The 14,976-nt window shown below is 44.0% G+C and overlaps 1 protein-coding gene across 4 annotated transcripts in view; it reads right to left on the minus strand.

Annotated features, from left to right (window-relative positions):
- Nucleotides 1-1,281: 1,281 nt before the first annotated feature.
- WDR88 (WD repeat domain 88) overlaps nucleotides 1,282-14,976 on the minus strand; it is a 36,051-nt gene continuing 22,356 nt past the window's right edge. For 3 of the 4 annotated variants that reach the window (XM_072968802.1, XM_072968801.1, XM_006212208.3), the window contains 5 exons: nucleotides 14,346-14,533; nucleotides 12,462-12,544; nucleotides 10,658-10,726; nucleotides 3,693-3,785; nucleotides 1,282-1,745 (listed from right to left, as the gene is read on the minus strand). In XM_072968802.1, the coding sequence (XP_072824903.1) occupies nucleotides 1,572-1,745; nucleotides 3,693-3,785; nucleotides 10,658-10,726; nucleotides 12,462-12,544; nucleotides 14,346-14,533 (607 nt within the window). In that variant the 3' untranslated portion in view covers nucleotides 1,282-1,571. Of the gene's footprint in view, nucleotides 1,746-3,692; nucleotides 3,786-10,181; nucleotides 10,290-10,657; nucleotides 10,727-12,461; nucleotides 12,545-14,345; nucleotides 14,534-14,976 lie in introns of those variants that run through there. The other variant, XM_072968803.1, reaches the window with a different exon arrangement.

The raw sequence follows: 14,976 nt of genomic DNA on the forward strand, positions 1-14,976 counted from the left end.
TAGCACTGGCGCCCTCAGCCTGGCAGGCCGGTTGCCTTCCTCGGCCGCACTCTGACCATCGGGGTCACCGGCCTGCTGGCTCGGGGGGCACGTCCCCCCGCGGACCCTGAGCAAGGGAAGAGATCGAGGACACAGAGAGGACCCAGAGCAGGCACTGAAGGATCGAGAGCTGCAGGGGGGCCCAGGCTGCTGGCCGTGGGGCATCAGCACAGTACGTGGAAGTTTTCCACTGCCAGAGAAAGGCAAAGCCCTCCTCACTCAGGCTTCTCACTTGCTCCTTCTGGGGCTCCTCACTCAGGCACCTCAGCTACTTCGTCCCAACACTTTTTAGAGGGCTTTTGGAAAACAACAAAACCAAAATCTGCTAATCCATTGACCCAGCAATTTGTCCAGTGAGAGAGTCTCATCCACAGAATTATGTCTCTGCAAACATCTGCACACAAGGTTCACTCCAGTATTGTTTGTAAAAGCAAAAAACGAGAGTGCCCGTCGCTTGGGTCAGTGTTGGTAACAAGCAGGCCAGCCATCCTCTACAGCAGTGGGAAAGAATACGTCTATGCATACGTGCGGGAGAAAGGATAAAACGGCTCTTCCAAAGACATCCCAGTTCCTGGGAGGGTGTGAAGTGGAGTTTTGGCATGTTCATCCATCATTCATGTAAATTAATGGATAAATACTGAACAGCTTCCTTGAAGATGGGCAGTCACCTTGGTTGTGACAGAAGAGGGTGGTGGCACCAAGCATGTGAGCCATCCAAACAATTCAGCTCACTGGCAGAATTACTGGGTGCTAGTCAATTAACACTAATCAGTCCTAATTAAAAATGGACCAAGGGGCATACTAATGATATTTGATGGAAATCCTGTGAGCCATACCAAATGGAAAAGGGAGCCCTTCTATTTAACTGAAAAACTTCACTTTGTGAACCAATTGATTTACATTGTATGCAATGCTGTGGAAACAGGAAGGCTGTGCACACGCATGGGCATTCTGGAAAATGAAGAGACCGGAGTGGAGAGCATGAAACATTCTGTGGTGGAAATGACCATCACCTGCCTGCCTAACCAGACCTTCCTCAGCTCTGGGCAGGTGGCCATCTGGGAGCATCAGCCAGGGAGGCCCCCACAGTGTCCCCTCCACAGCAGTGGCTTCACATCTTCCTCTTCTTTCGACAAACCCTTCCTTGGGGGCTGCTGGTGCCAGCACCAAAGGGCTGCTTTACAGGGCAAATCCAGAGACCAGAATGTGTGCCAGAAGTGAGACAGGATGAACACCAAGACATAAAGCTTAGGAGTAGCCAAAGTGTTTCTAGCATTCACATGCACACTTTGTTTTCCCCAAAAGAATCTAGATTTATTCTGCATGAAAATTAAAAACAAAGTGATCCCCAAGGTGCAATGGAGCTGAGGAGGTGGCACAGTGGTGGGAGCCCAGCCAGATCTCAGCCCCTGCCCCAGTCTGGCGGGCCCACCTGGCGGGGGAGGGGGCCCCTAGAGAAAAGTCTCTGCAGAGCCCTGAAACCTACATGACAGGTGATCTGTGCTCAAGTCACCCAGAGGGCCCAGTGGCCATCAGCCATCCTCCCCCTGGCTGCACTCCCTTGCCAGTGAGTCCTCCCCTTCTGATGATGGTGAGGCCTCTGCTGACAAGTCTTTTGCATCCATCCGGCAGAACACACATTTGGTGACTGTTTCAGGAAAGATGTCATTTCCGTAGATGGAGAAAGGCCTGTCACATTCTTCACACTGACATGAAATATTTTAAAAGAACAGAAAGGAGGTACTGTCAGAGGGGATCAAGGCATACAGTGAGAATTCTCCCACCTGATCCAACCATGCTGGGTCCGGCCAAGGCAAGGGCTGCCCCTCCCCTCTGGGGTCTGGAAGCCCACAAGGGTGGAAATTGTTGGCCACTGAAGAGAATGAGCACAGGCCTCTCCCTCTCTTCCCCAACAAAAGCTATGCGGGTCCTGCTGGCTCATGTCCCCTGCTGTGGTGTCCTAGGGGCAGGAGTGGAGAGCCACTTGATGGTGACGAGGACAGGGGATGGGTGTCCAACCCCCTCCTCTGCTCTGTGCAGAGCAAAACTGGGGGCTCTCCTAACTCCTTGACATCCTGGAGACACCTAACTTTTGGAGAAACAAGTAGTCAAGACTTCTGAACAAAGCAGGAATTTTTACTAGATGGTGAAGGTGCTGAGCATCCTTCTCTATCTCTGAGCCTGTTTCTGGCCAAAGCACACAGAGGACAGTAGATACAGCGGCACAGCTCACTTGCCACATCTGCTCCCCACCCAGAGAGCAACACCACAGGGTGGGCTCTCAGGCCATAGGCAGAGTACTCTCAGAGGGTCCCACCACAGCTCAGTCCCACTGAGACAAGCCTGCACGTCGCATGCCCGTGCCCTGGCACTCCAAGCCCCTGTGCTTTGCCACCCTTCCTGGCTCCATAGCACCAAAGCTTGCAGGAGGGGTGGGGCACACCTGGCCCAGGGCAGGCCCTCTAGGAAATCTGGCCTCTGAGGTTTCTCATATTGATTCAGAGCAAGTCAAATGCAGAGGGCTTGTCTTTGCTACAGCTTCAGGGAGATCTCTTTCTTTTCTTTCTTTTGCAAGAAAGAAATTAGGTCCTTTGCCTGCCTTATTCTACTGCATAATTTCCCACAACCTAAGCCCAGAACAGCCGGGCTCAGAGGAGGCAGCTCCCCGGCCCTGCCCCTATGGCAGGCTGAGGACACAAGCACTGCTCTGTAGCCAGTCAGCTTCTAGGGCCTAAAGACCAGCATAGCCACGAAGGCCATGAGGACCAGCTGGCCACAAAGACGCGGTCCACGTGGGTCGCACCCCTCACTGCCCTGCCCCCAGTGTCATTCCCCACTTAGCCATCCACACAAGTGGTGGCTCCCTGCTGGGCCTTCTGAGAGGACACCAGCCTAGGGGGCTCCAGGATTCAACAGGGCCCAGCAGGGACTCTGCCTCTCAAGGTAGCAGCCAGGTTCTGGCACTGCGAAGCCCCAGCAGGGACTAGCCTCCGCTGCCCAGGGGTGGCCTTTGTAGCCAGCCACAGTGAAGCAGAGTGTGTGCCCATTCTCCTACTAAGATCTCCCACCAGAAAACTGGCACCTGAGCCCCTTCCATGGGAAACGGGGCACTGGGGTCCTGGCTGGGATTCTGCTGCAGGAGTGTACGAGGCTCACACAGGTCCACTGTGTGCCCAGAAGTACCTCCAGGACTCCCTCGGGCCTTATCCTCCCACTTCCCCTACTCACTCGGCTCTTCAAACCCCAGGCTCACTCCTGCCTCAGGGTCTCCGCATGGGCTGTTCCCTCTGCTGGAAGCTCTTCCCCTAAACAGTGGCACAGCTCACTCCCTCACCGTCTTCAAGTCTCTGAACAAATGTCACCTTCTCAATGAGACTCATCCTGATCACTCTTTAAAATGCTGCAACCACCAGTCCTCCCATTCCCCCTCTTCCTAGGTCACTTTTCTTCAAATCATGACATTTTTCTTATTTCTTTATTCATGGTTTTTCTCCCCTTTTAGAGTGTAAGCTCCCTTGAGGCAAAATTTTCAATCTATTTTTTTTCATAGTTTTATCCCCAGTTGCCCAATAAATGTTTGTTCAAAGAACAGATTAATTTGTAGAGGGAACTAATGAAAGTCTTCATTTGGCTTAATCTTACCCAGTACCAACCTGTTTCACCTTTAAGCCCAGGGCCTTTTTGTACTCAATTACCAAAGGAATTTGGTCCATTTCTTCAATATTCCATAGTCTCAGGGTCTTATCCTAAAACAAGTTAAACAGCAAACCAGCAGTCACAAAACGGGCTCGTTAGGCTGGGGGGACCCAGGGCGGGGCATCACGTCTAGGTTACCTGTGGAGGACCTGGACCTGCAGAGGAGCAGTTAGGTGACCCACTGTCCTAGTTTCTCCAGCACCATCCCAGCCTTAGCACTGGAAATCCCCGCATACCCTTTTCAGGGTGCAAAAAGCTTCATTTTTCAGCAATGGGTGTAGAAGTTTGGGGGGAATACAAAACCCATATCGTGGCCCCCAAATAGCTGAAAACAAAACTATTTTTAATGCTAAATGAATATGCCTAGACGATCCACCTCCTGTAGCCGCCATCACTGTTTTCCACAATCCCCGTATCACTTCAAGTGATGAGACCTAAATATTCAGCCTCACTGCATTGTAACTGTGTTAACAGTCTGCCTTTGATTTTTACCTGGGGATCAACTGTTGTGCTTTGTTTCAGGAGAGTGTTAAGTAGAATTTTTAACATTGTGAGTATTGTGTTCATATTTTCTAAGGGATCAGATAATGGAAATGAGAACAATTACAAGATCAATGCCAGCATGACCCAGACATCACCAAAAAGGGAGACTAAACAACTGTGTTTAATGACAGGGGGACAGATGGGGGTGGTAAGTAACCAGAACATAATGCACAATATGCAGAAAGGGAGTTGGGGGTCAGGGATCACAAATCTGAGATGAGACAAGCAAGTTTTCTAAGTGAAACAAAAGGTTTTTTTCATCTCCCCAAAAGATAACTAATGTGAAAGAAAACGGTACGGGAGGACTCACACTCTGTATTGTAAAACTTCCTACGAAGCGACAGTTATCAAGGCAGTGTGGTACAGGCGTAAGGATAGACATGTAGATCAATAGAACAGAATTAAGAGTCCAGAAATAAACCTAAACAACTCTTAGAAGAAAACAAAACATAGGGATAAATCTTTGTGACCCTGGGTTAGGCAATGGCTTCTTAGATCTGATGCCAAAAGCACAAGCAACAAAACAAAAACTAGATAAGCTGGACTCCATCAAAATGAAAAAACTTTTCTGCCTCAAAGGACATGCATCAAGAAAGTGAAGATAAGGGGAGAGGGTATAGCTCAGTGATAGAGTGCATGCCTAGCATGCGGGAGGTCCTGGGTTCAATTCCCAGTACCTCCATTAAATAAATAAACCTAATCAATTCCCCCCCCCCATTAAAAAAAACATAAAAAAGAAAGAAAGTGAAGATATATAAGTGGTCAATGAGCATATGAATAGATGCTCAACACCATTAGCCACCAGGAAAATGCAAATCAAAACACCAGTTCACAACCAACAGGATGACTACAATCAAAAAGATAATAAGAAGATGATGAGAATGTGGAGAAACTGGACTGCTGGTGGGAAAGCAAAAGGGTCTAGCACTTTGGAAAACAATCTGGCAGTTACTCAAATGGGTTGAGTTACATGTGTTAAATATAGAATTAACAGTTCCATTCCTGGGTGTATACCCAAAAGAATAAAAAAAACAGTGTTCAAACAAAAACTTGTTCATGAATATTCATAGAAGTATTATTCATAATAGCCAAAAGGTGGAAATAATTTCATATCCATCAACTGGTGAATGAATAAATAAAATGTGGTATATTTATATAATGGAATATTATTCAGCAGTAAAAAGAAATGAAGTATTCACACACATTGAAACATGAATAAACCTTGAAAACATTATTTGCAACATGAATAAACCTTGAAAACATTATACTATGTAAAATAAGCCAGTCACAAAGTACCACATATAGTATGATTACATTTATAAGAAGTGTCCAGAATAATAGAAACAAAAAGTAGATTAGCAGTCCTAGCTAATGCAAGGAAATACACATGAAAAGGGAAAAAAGGGTATACAGATTGAGAAAGAAGAAATAAACCTTCTTTGTTCACAGATGACATGATGGTCTAGAAAACTTGAAGGAATCAACAACAACAAAAAAACTCTTGAATTAATAAGTGATACAGAATGATTGCAGGATTCTAGGTTAATACAAAAGTCAATTGCTTTCCTATATACCAGAAACAAATGAGTGGAATTTTAAATTAAAAGCCCAATAGCATTTACATTTGCATCCCCATAAACAAAATACTTTGGTATAAATCTAACAAAATATGACAATATAGGAGGAAAATGCTGATAAATGAAATCAAAGAAGAAATAAATAAATAGAGAGATAGTCTATGTTCATGAATGGGGAGACTCAATATTGTCATGCCAGTTCTTCCCAACTTGATCTATAGATTCAGTGCAATCCCAAACAAATCCCAGCAAGTTATTCTGTGAATATTGAGAGACTGATACCAAAGTTTATATGGAAAAGCAAAAGATCCAGAAAAGCCAACATAATGATGAAGGAGAGGAACAAAGTTGGGGAAATGACACCCCCCAACTTCAATACTTACTATAAAGCTATAGAAATCAAGATAGTGTGGTAATGAAATGTTCTAAAATTGATTATAGTGATAAATGCACAACTCTGTGAATATAATAAAAAACTATTGAATTGTACACCATAACTGTGTGAATTGTACAGTAAGTGAACAGTATCTCAGTGAAGCTGTATAAAAAAGATCAGCCATAAAAAAGAATGAAATCTTGCCATTGGTGACAACATGGATGGACCTTGAGGGCATTATGCTAAGACGGAGAAAGACAAATGTATGATTTCACTTAAATGTGGAATCTAACAAACAAAACAAAAACAAATAAATGATGACAACAACAAAAACTCTGAGCTCATAGATACAAAGAACAGATAGATGTTGCCAGAGGCAGGACGTGGGGTGGACCAAATGGGTGAAAAGAGTCAAAGGTATAAATTTCCAGTTATAAATTAAATAAGTGGTGGGGATGTAATGTACAGCATGGTGACTATAATTAATAATACTGTACTGTATATTTGAAAGTTGCTAAGAGAATAGTTCTTAAAAGTTCCATCACAAGAAAAAATTATCTATGTATGGTAATTAGACTTACTGTGGTTATCATCTCATGATATATACAAATATCTAATCATTATGTTGTACACCTGAAATTAATAGTTGTGGCATGTCAATTATACCTTAATAAAATAACTAACTAAATAAATAAATAAAAGACAGTTTGGCAGTTTCCTACAAAGCTAAACATAGTCTTACCATACAATCCAACAATCACTCCTTAATTTTTACCTAAATGTCTTGAAAACTCATATCCACACAAAAAGCTGTACATAGATGTTTATGGCAGCTTTATTCATAATTACCCTCAAACTGAAGATAACCAAGATGGCCCTGAGATAGATACATCCCAATGTTCATACCAGCACTATTTACATTAGACAAGACATGCAAGCAACCTAAATGTCCATTGACAGATGACTGGATAAAGAGTTGTAGTATATTTATACAATGGAATACTACTCAGCCATAAAAAAGAATAAAATAATGCCATTTGCAGCAACATGAATGGACCTGGAGATTGTCATTCTAAGTGAAATAAGCCAGAAAGAGAAAGAAAAATACCATATGATATCACTTATATGTGGAATTTAAAAAACAAAAAAGACAAATGAACTTATTTACAAAACAGAAACAGACTCACAGACATAGAAAACAAACTTATGGTTACCAGTGAGGGAAGGAGGTGGGAAGGGCTAAATTGGGAGATCAAGATTTGCAGATACTAACTACTATATATAAAATAGATCAACAAGTTTCTTCTGTATAGCATAGGGAACTATATTCAGTATCTTGTAGTAACCTATAATGAAAAAGAATATGAAAACAAATATGTGTGTGTGTGTGTGTGTGTATGACTAAACTATTATGCTGTACTGACTATAATTTTTAAAAAATTGCAAACTCACTATACTTTAATTTTTTTAAAGATGTCCTTGAATAAGAGAATAGATAAACTATGGTACATCCATGTAATAGAATATTATTCAGTAATTTAAAAAAAAAAAGAAATGAGCTGTTAAGCCACACACACACATACACACAAAAGACATCAAGGAGCCTTAAATACATATTTCTAAGTGAAAGAAGCCAGTCTGAAAAGGCTACACACTGTATGATTCCAACTATATGACATTATGAGAAAGGCATGTGAACTTAAGGATCAACTTCCCCTTACGGTGAAAAAGGCTGTTGGTATTTTGATAAGGATTGTATTGAATCTGTAGGTTGTTCTGGGTAGCAATGACATCTTAGCAGTGTTATATCTTTCTGCTCATGAACTTGGGATATCTTTCCATGTTTATGGATCAGAAAAATTAATACTGTTAAATTGTCCATACCACCCAAAGCCATCTATGGATTTAATGAAATCTCACTGGCATTTTTCACAGAAATGGAAAAACAATCCTACAATTTGTGTGGAACCACAAAATACCTCAAATAGCCAAAGCAATCCTGAGAAAGAAGAACAAGACTGAGAGCATCACACGTCCTGATTTCAACCTAAACTACAGAGCTATAGTAGTCAAAACAGTATGGTACTAGCAGAAATAAACCCTCACACATACAGCGAACTAATTTGACAAGGGAGCCAAGAATACTCAATGGGGAAAGATTAGTCTCTTCAGTAAGTGGCACTGGGAAAACTGGATAACCACACAAAGAAGAATGAAATTGGGCCCCTGTCTTGCACAACTCACAAAAAGTTAACTCAAATGGATTAAAGATTTAAACGTAAGACTTGAAACCATAAAGAGAAAATATTAATAAGTCATATATCTGATAAGAGTCAAATTTCCAAAATAAAGAATTCATATAATTCAATAGAAAAAAGATGAACTGAATCAACAATTTTTCCAAAGAAGACATACAAATGACCAACAGGTACGTGAAAAGATGCTCAAAATCACTATTCATTAAGGAAATGCAAATCAAAACCACAATGAGATATCACCTCACTCTGTTAGAGTGTCTGTTATCAAAAAGATGAAGTAAGTGTTGATGAGAATGTGGAGAAAAGGGAACCCTTGTGAACTGTTGGTAGGAACATAAATTGGTACAGCCACTAAGGAAAACAAATTGGAGGTGCCTCAAAAAACTGCGAATAGAGCTATCATATGATCCAGGAATCCCACTTCTGGGTATATACCCAGAAGAAATAAAAACAGGATCTCAAAGAGATATCTGCATCCGCATGTTCACTGCAGCATTATTCACAATAACCAAGGTATAGAAACAACCTAAGCGTCCATCAGCGGATGAATGGATAAAGCAGATGTAGGATATATATACAACGAAATATTATTCAGCCATAAAAAAGAAGGACGCCTGCAGTTTACGGCAACATGGACGAAATCTTCAGGGCATTATGCTAAGTGAAATAAATCAGACAGAAAAAGACACATACTCTATGATTTCACTTATATGTGAAGTCTAAAAAAGCCAAACTCATGAAAACAGAGAGTGGTGGTTACCAGATGCTGAAGGGAGTGGGGGAAACGGGGAGATATTGGGTCAAAGCATGCAAACTTCCAGCTATAAGATTAACAAGTTCTGGGGGTCTAATGTATAGCATGGTGATTATAATTAATAATACTGCATAATATACTTGAAAGTTGCTAAGAGAGTAGATCTTAAATCTTCTCACCACAAAAGAGAAATGCTAATTTTGTGATGTGGTAGAGGTGTTAGCTAAGGCTATGGTGGTAATTATTTTGCAATGTATAAGTGTATCAAATTAACACTTTGTACACCTTAAACTTACACAATGTTACATGTCAACTATACCTCAATAAAGCTGGGGAAAAAAATAAATACAAAAAGTATCTGTTTAACCAATTTATTGTATTTATATTCTTTCTTTTAAAAAGCCTTACATTTATGTATCTTAAGAATATACAATAATATAGTCTATAAAATTTAAATAACCTATAAAGGCTTTTATTAAGTCAAAATAAATTGCTAAATCAAAGGACAGAAACATTATAAAATATTTTTATATTTTTCTTAGCCATATTTGCTTAATTATCCTAATATCCATGATTACTAATTGCTGTTATTAACTAGTCCTGTTGTTTTGTTTAAATAATAGCATTTATGTAACAGAAAAGTCAATAAGACAATTTCAAATAAACACTTATTTTTGATACTTTGTCTTGTATTTTTACTTTTTTCCAGCTTTGTTGAGATACCATTGGCATAACCATTTTTTCATATTCTTATGTTAAAGTAATGGCACATTGGCATATAATTTTTATGATGTGTTACATTATTATTCTTGTTATTTTGTCCAGGGTGGTGGTGTCTCACATTGGCTCTCTGAAAAGTTGATCATGGCAGGCAGTCTTGCCCACATTTTCATATACCTTGAAACCCCCAGCCTGGAGAACGAGATGGCTCTAGCAAAGGTTGGGGGACAAAATGGGACCCCACTTCTCTGGTGCTCACACGTGGAGGACAGTCCTCTGGATTTCCTGGGCTAGCTGTTGTGTGCCGTTGGCTCGGAAATCCCAGGCTGTAGTGAGTAAGTGAGGGAAGACCCACCTGGAACCTCAGAGTGGTAACTTGTCCGTGACCCGACCCCTTCCCCTCCAGGGGCCCCTGTTGGCTCCATCACTCACCAGTCTGGGCAGACCCTTGCTCCAACAAAGCTCAAACGACATTGGTGCAGACAAGGAAATACCTGGCAACTTCCCACATGAGCAAATGGCCTGACCCACTTCCCACATTCCCAGGCAGCTCCCTGGATGGGGAAGGCCTGGCCGGCTGCGGCCTTCAGACGGAGCTGCCCGGGGGTTTTACTCGGCAGTACACTTCTGCTACCACCAATTCTCACAAACAGGACAGAGATTTTTAAGTCACTCAAAGGTTGTCCACTTTTACCTTTGAAGCAGACAGGATCCATTTCTTGTTGTTGCTAACGGCAACATCCATCACCCAGTCATTATGGCCCTGAAGGAAAATAGAATTTTAACAGGGACCTAGAGAAAAAGCCTTTGAAAGAACCACAAAAACAAAACAAGAAAAACAAACAAAAAAGTCAGCAATTCAATGCTGCTTGCATTTAGGGGCAACTAATTGTGCTTCCCTGGTTTCACCGACATTTAAGGTAGAGAACCAAGTGTAAAGGCGTGGGACGCACGTGTATATCGCAGCACCATACGTGTTTTTTTAAAAATAGTACCCTGGTGCTTAGCAGGATGGGGGAAAAAGTTGATTACATTCCCATCTGGTCCCAGAGCACCTCTTGCAGGTTTTTGTTTGCATTCTTTGTTCTAGGAACTGTTCAGCAGTCCTGTTGGTAAGGGAGCTTTCTGGCTTCAAATAACTGCAAACCTACCCACTTGAGTAAATGGGAGGGGTGGCGACTTCCTCAGGTAAAAGGAGCTCAGAGGAGATAGACAACCATTGCTGGTTCAGACACTAAGTGAGGTCAGAGCTCTGTGTCAGCATCTTTTTCATTCTTTGGCCTTTTCCTAATGGAAAGAGGTGGATGCTGAGGTGCGGTGGGAGGAAAGGGAGCAAGAGTGGGGCTGAACTGCTGTGCATAACAAAAGCACAGGAATCTGAAGGGGAGAGAGAGAGAAGAGAATGACCTGATGCGGGGACAAAGGGATTTTTAAAGATAGGATCTCAAGGAGAAATCCGCACCCCCATATTCACTGCAGCATTCAGTTTTCAGGGAGACTGAACATTCTCTTTTAAGTTGTTTATTTGCTAGGATGTGAACTCCTTCTGCCTCTCCAAACCCACAGAGAAGAGGCTCAGGCAGAACAACCCTGGGAGCCTGAATGTTGTCGTGACCAAGGGGACACAGTCTACATTTGGCTCACAGAGAATGGAGAGACTCAGAGTCATGGAGGCAAGCCTTCACAGCCAAAGGTGGCCATGAGGTCCCAAGACTAAGGACTATGCAGAAACCTTGGGGGGGGGGGCACCTGGAACAGAGGCACTGAAGCGGCCAGTCCTGGGACTGCCTAACCTCTGGATGCTTGGCTGTGTTAGAGGATCCAGCTCCTTGTCATGGAGCTGCTTTGAGCTGAGTTTCCTCTAACTTGCAGCCAAAAGCACTCAGTTGACGCCCACCATTTAGGAGCCCCACAGCTTTCTGTGCGCGCCTCCTGATGGCATTCACCCTTCTGCACAATGATTTCCCACCTCCAGTTTTTGCATTTGCTGCTCCAACTGCCTGGCATGATCTTCCCCAAGATCCTCACTCATCCAGTCCTTCCTTGCCATCCAGTTCTCAGCTCGAATGCCACCTTCTCCAAGAGGCCCTCCCGGCACACCCATTGTGGATTAGACCCTGGAATCTATTTCGAACACGTCACTCTGTTGTGGGTTCTCTGTGTCACTCATCACTGTTGAGGATTTGTTTGTTGGCTTCTTTTTTATTTAGGGGGGACAGGTTCGGGGGGAGGCAATTAGGTTTTATTTATTTACTTTTTTAATGGAAGTGCTGGGGAGTGAACCTAGGACCTCCTGCATGCTAAGCAGGCACTCTACCCACTGAGCTATATCTTCCCCACTGTTTGTGGTTTCTTGTCTGCCCTTCCCCACAAAGGTGTCAGCTCCAAAGGGAACATTTAGGTCTGTCTCACCCACTTATATCCCCAGCACCTGGCACCCAGCATGGAATGACCAAGGAATGAACTTCAGATCCTCTATCTGATGCTGGCATTGGTACCTTCAAGGAGAGCTTCCGGTAGCCTTCTCCTACATCCCAGATAGCCACAGTCCTGTCGAACCCTCCAGACACGAGAAAAGAGGCTGAAAAAAGAAAAGAGGGTCACCGTCTCCAGCCAACTGCTTCCTCCTCTGGTGAGACCAAGAAGGCTGAGGATGCTTTTGTGAGGTGCCACCATGGCTCACTCTGATGACACTCAAGCCCCATCCTGGTGTGACTCAACAACCCCCAACCAATTACTCTAAATATGCATGGTAGTTATGTTCTATAAAGTCACCCCAAACATAGAATGAGTGATGATGGAGCCATGCCTCCTCGGGGAAATACAGGGTCAGGTTCCCGTGAGCCTCTGGCCACATTTTCATCACCCTATCAATACCTGACTCTGTCTTCGGTCTGTTTCTGTTTAAAGACACCTTATTTGATACAGAGTGCTCATTCACTAACATTGAATTCACGGCCATCAGCGCTGTAACTTAGGCCCAGATGATGCTTATCCACCATGTGTTTGCCCCGTAAGGCACATCACAGCCTTCCTGGACTTACGAACACTGGACAGCACTGCAGCTCTACGCCTGGGGCCACTTTAAACAGCAAAGCCATCAGCAAAAAGCACAAAACGCAAAAAACATGGGACTAAATAGATCACCAAAAGGACACCTTTTGATAAGGGAACTGAAACAAGAAGGCAGCGGCCCCCTCGCTCAGCCGCCGGCTGGGAGTGCAGGCCCGCGGACCACCTGTCACTGCCCGGCACATAGCCCTAGGTGGTGCAAAAGTGCTGTGAGCACTGGCTTCACGGTTCCAAATAAATTTTACTCAGGAAGTGAATTGACAAATACGGAATCTGCAAATAGTGAGGATTGACTTTACCCAACTCTGAAACCTATAAAGCTGAGGACAGAAGCTGGAGGGGCGCCCCCTGGTGGAGTCTGACTTACACAGCGGCTGCTTCGGAAGAGGGAAGCATTTCTCAAGCCAGGCCCTGACTATGCGTGTATCGGCTGCCTACCTCCTCCCCTACACCCCCTCACCCCCACCTCGGACACACAGAGCAAGCGCCACTCCGCACGAGCACTGGGAGGAGTATAACATTGGGCTTCTGGGTGTCAGGAGCAGTCACTGTCCTCACTGGAGCCAGCTGCCCCTGACAGCTTCCTGTCACTGCTCCTGGTCACATCCATGCCCCTTCATCTGGAAACAGCTCCCCGATTTCCCATGGGAAAACAGTTCTCCCATATTCTCAGTCCTTCTGTTTCAGAGGGTACAGGTTTCGATCTCTCATTCTAAGCATGGGCAAGTCATTCAGACCTGGCCCATCAGAACCTTTCGTCCCCTGCTAAAGTGCCTGATTCAGAGACAGGCATGTGTCCCCAGCTGAGCCAATGCAAGTCTTCTCAGGAACTTGAGCTAGCACCACCAGAGAGAGGGTCTCTCTCTCTAGGATTGCCAGTGGTCAGAACCACTGTTAGCCTGGACCAGCAGAAGCCATCTTTGCCTCCTTGAGGAGAAAGGTCTGTACAAGAGAGAAGCTGAGCTGAGGGACAGAGTAGAAGAGTTGGCTTCCTGAGAGCATGGTCCAAGTGTCCCAACCCAGCCCCTCCCAAAGGGAGACTGGCTCCTGGACTTGCCCATTATGGAAGTCAGTAAATTAATTTTGTTGCTTAAGCCACATCAGGCTGAGTTTCTGTCATCTGCAAACTTGCTCAAATGAATCTCCCTCTTGGCTTTTTTGTTGTTGTTGTTCTCATGGAAAATAAATCCACCCTCACTGCTGGCATCATTGGAAAGCCTCTCTGTACTAAGTCCATGTGAATGGACCACGAGGAACTCTGCCCCGGGCCTCCCGTGGGTGTAGACTCCTTTGATGAGTTAGTTACTCACTGTCTCTGGCAAAGTGGCAGGAGCTCACGGAACCTTCATGGCCCTGCATCAGAGTCACACAGGCTCCCTGGTTTCGAAACTCCCCAGTATGGACGTTCCATATTTTTAAGGTTTTATCCCAAGAGCTTGTACACAGGAAATGGCCGCTGAAGGTAAAACAGCAGTTTGAGATTGCATTGGTATGCGCCCTGAAACACACGTGGCAGGGTGTACACATTAGCACTTCCCTCCTGGAGGATCTGAGGACACACTTAAAAGTAAGGTGAATGGAGGGAGCAGTGGACCTGATGGGCATCATTCCTTTGATCACTGCCTACCACGGTCTAAATATTCATTACTCTGACTATGTCACACTATTCCAGGATTTCCTAATAATGGCAATATTGATCTTTTTTTGCTGGATAATTCTTTGCAGTAGGGGGCTGTCCAATGCATTGTAGGAAATTTAGCAGCCCTCTTGGGCTCTACTCACTAGTTGCTAGTGGCCTCCACACCCAGTTGTGACAACCAAAAAATGTACCCAGACATTGCCAAATGCCCACAAGGGGACAAAACTGCCCCTGGTTGAGAACCACTGCATATTCAGAGCTGCTTTGAGTCTTGGGGGAAAAGAGCAGCTGGAAGAATGGTC

This window comes from Vicugna pacos, chromosome 9 (assembly GCF_048564905.1).
Source record: "Vicugna pacos chromosome 9, VicPac4, whole genome shotgun sequence".
Taxonomy (NCBI): domain Eukaryota; kingdom Metazoa; phylum Chordata; class Mammalia; order Artiodactyla; family Camelidae; genus Vicugna; species Vicugna pacos.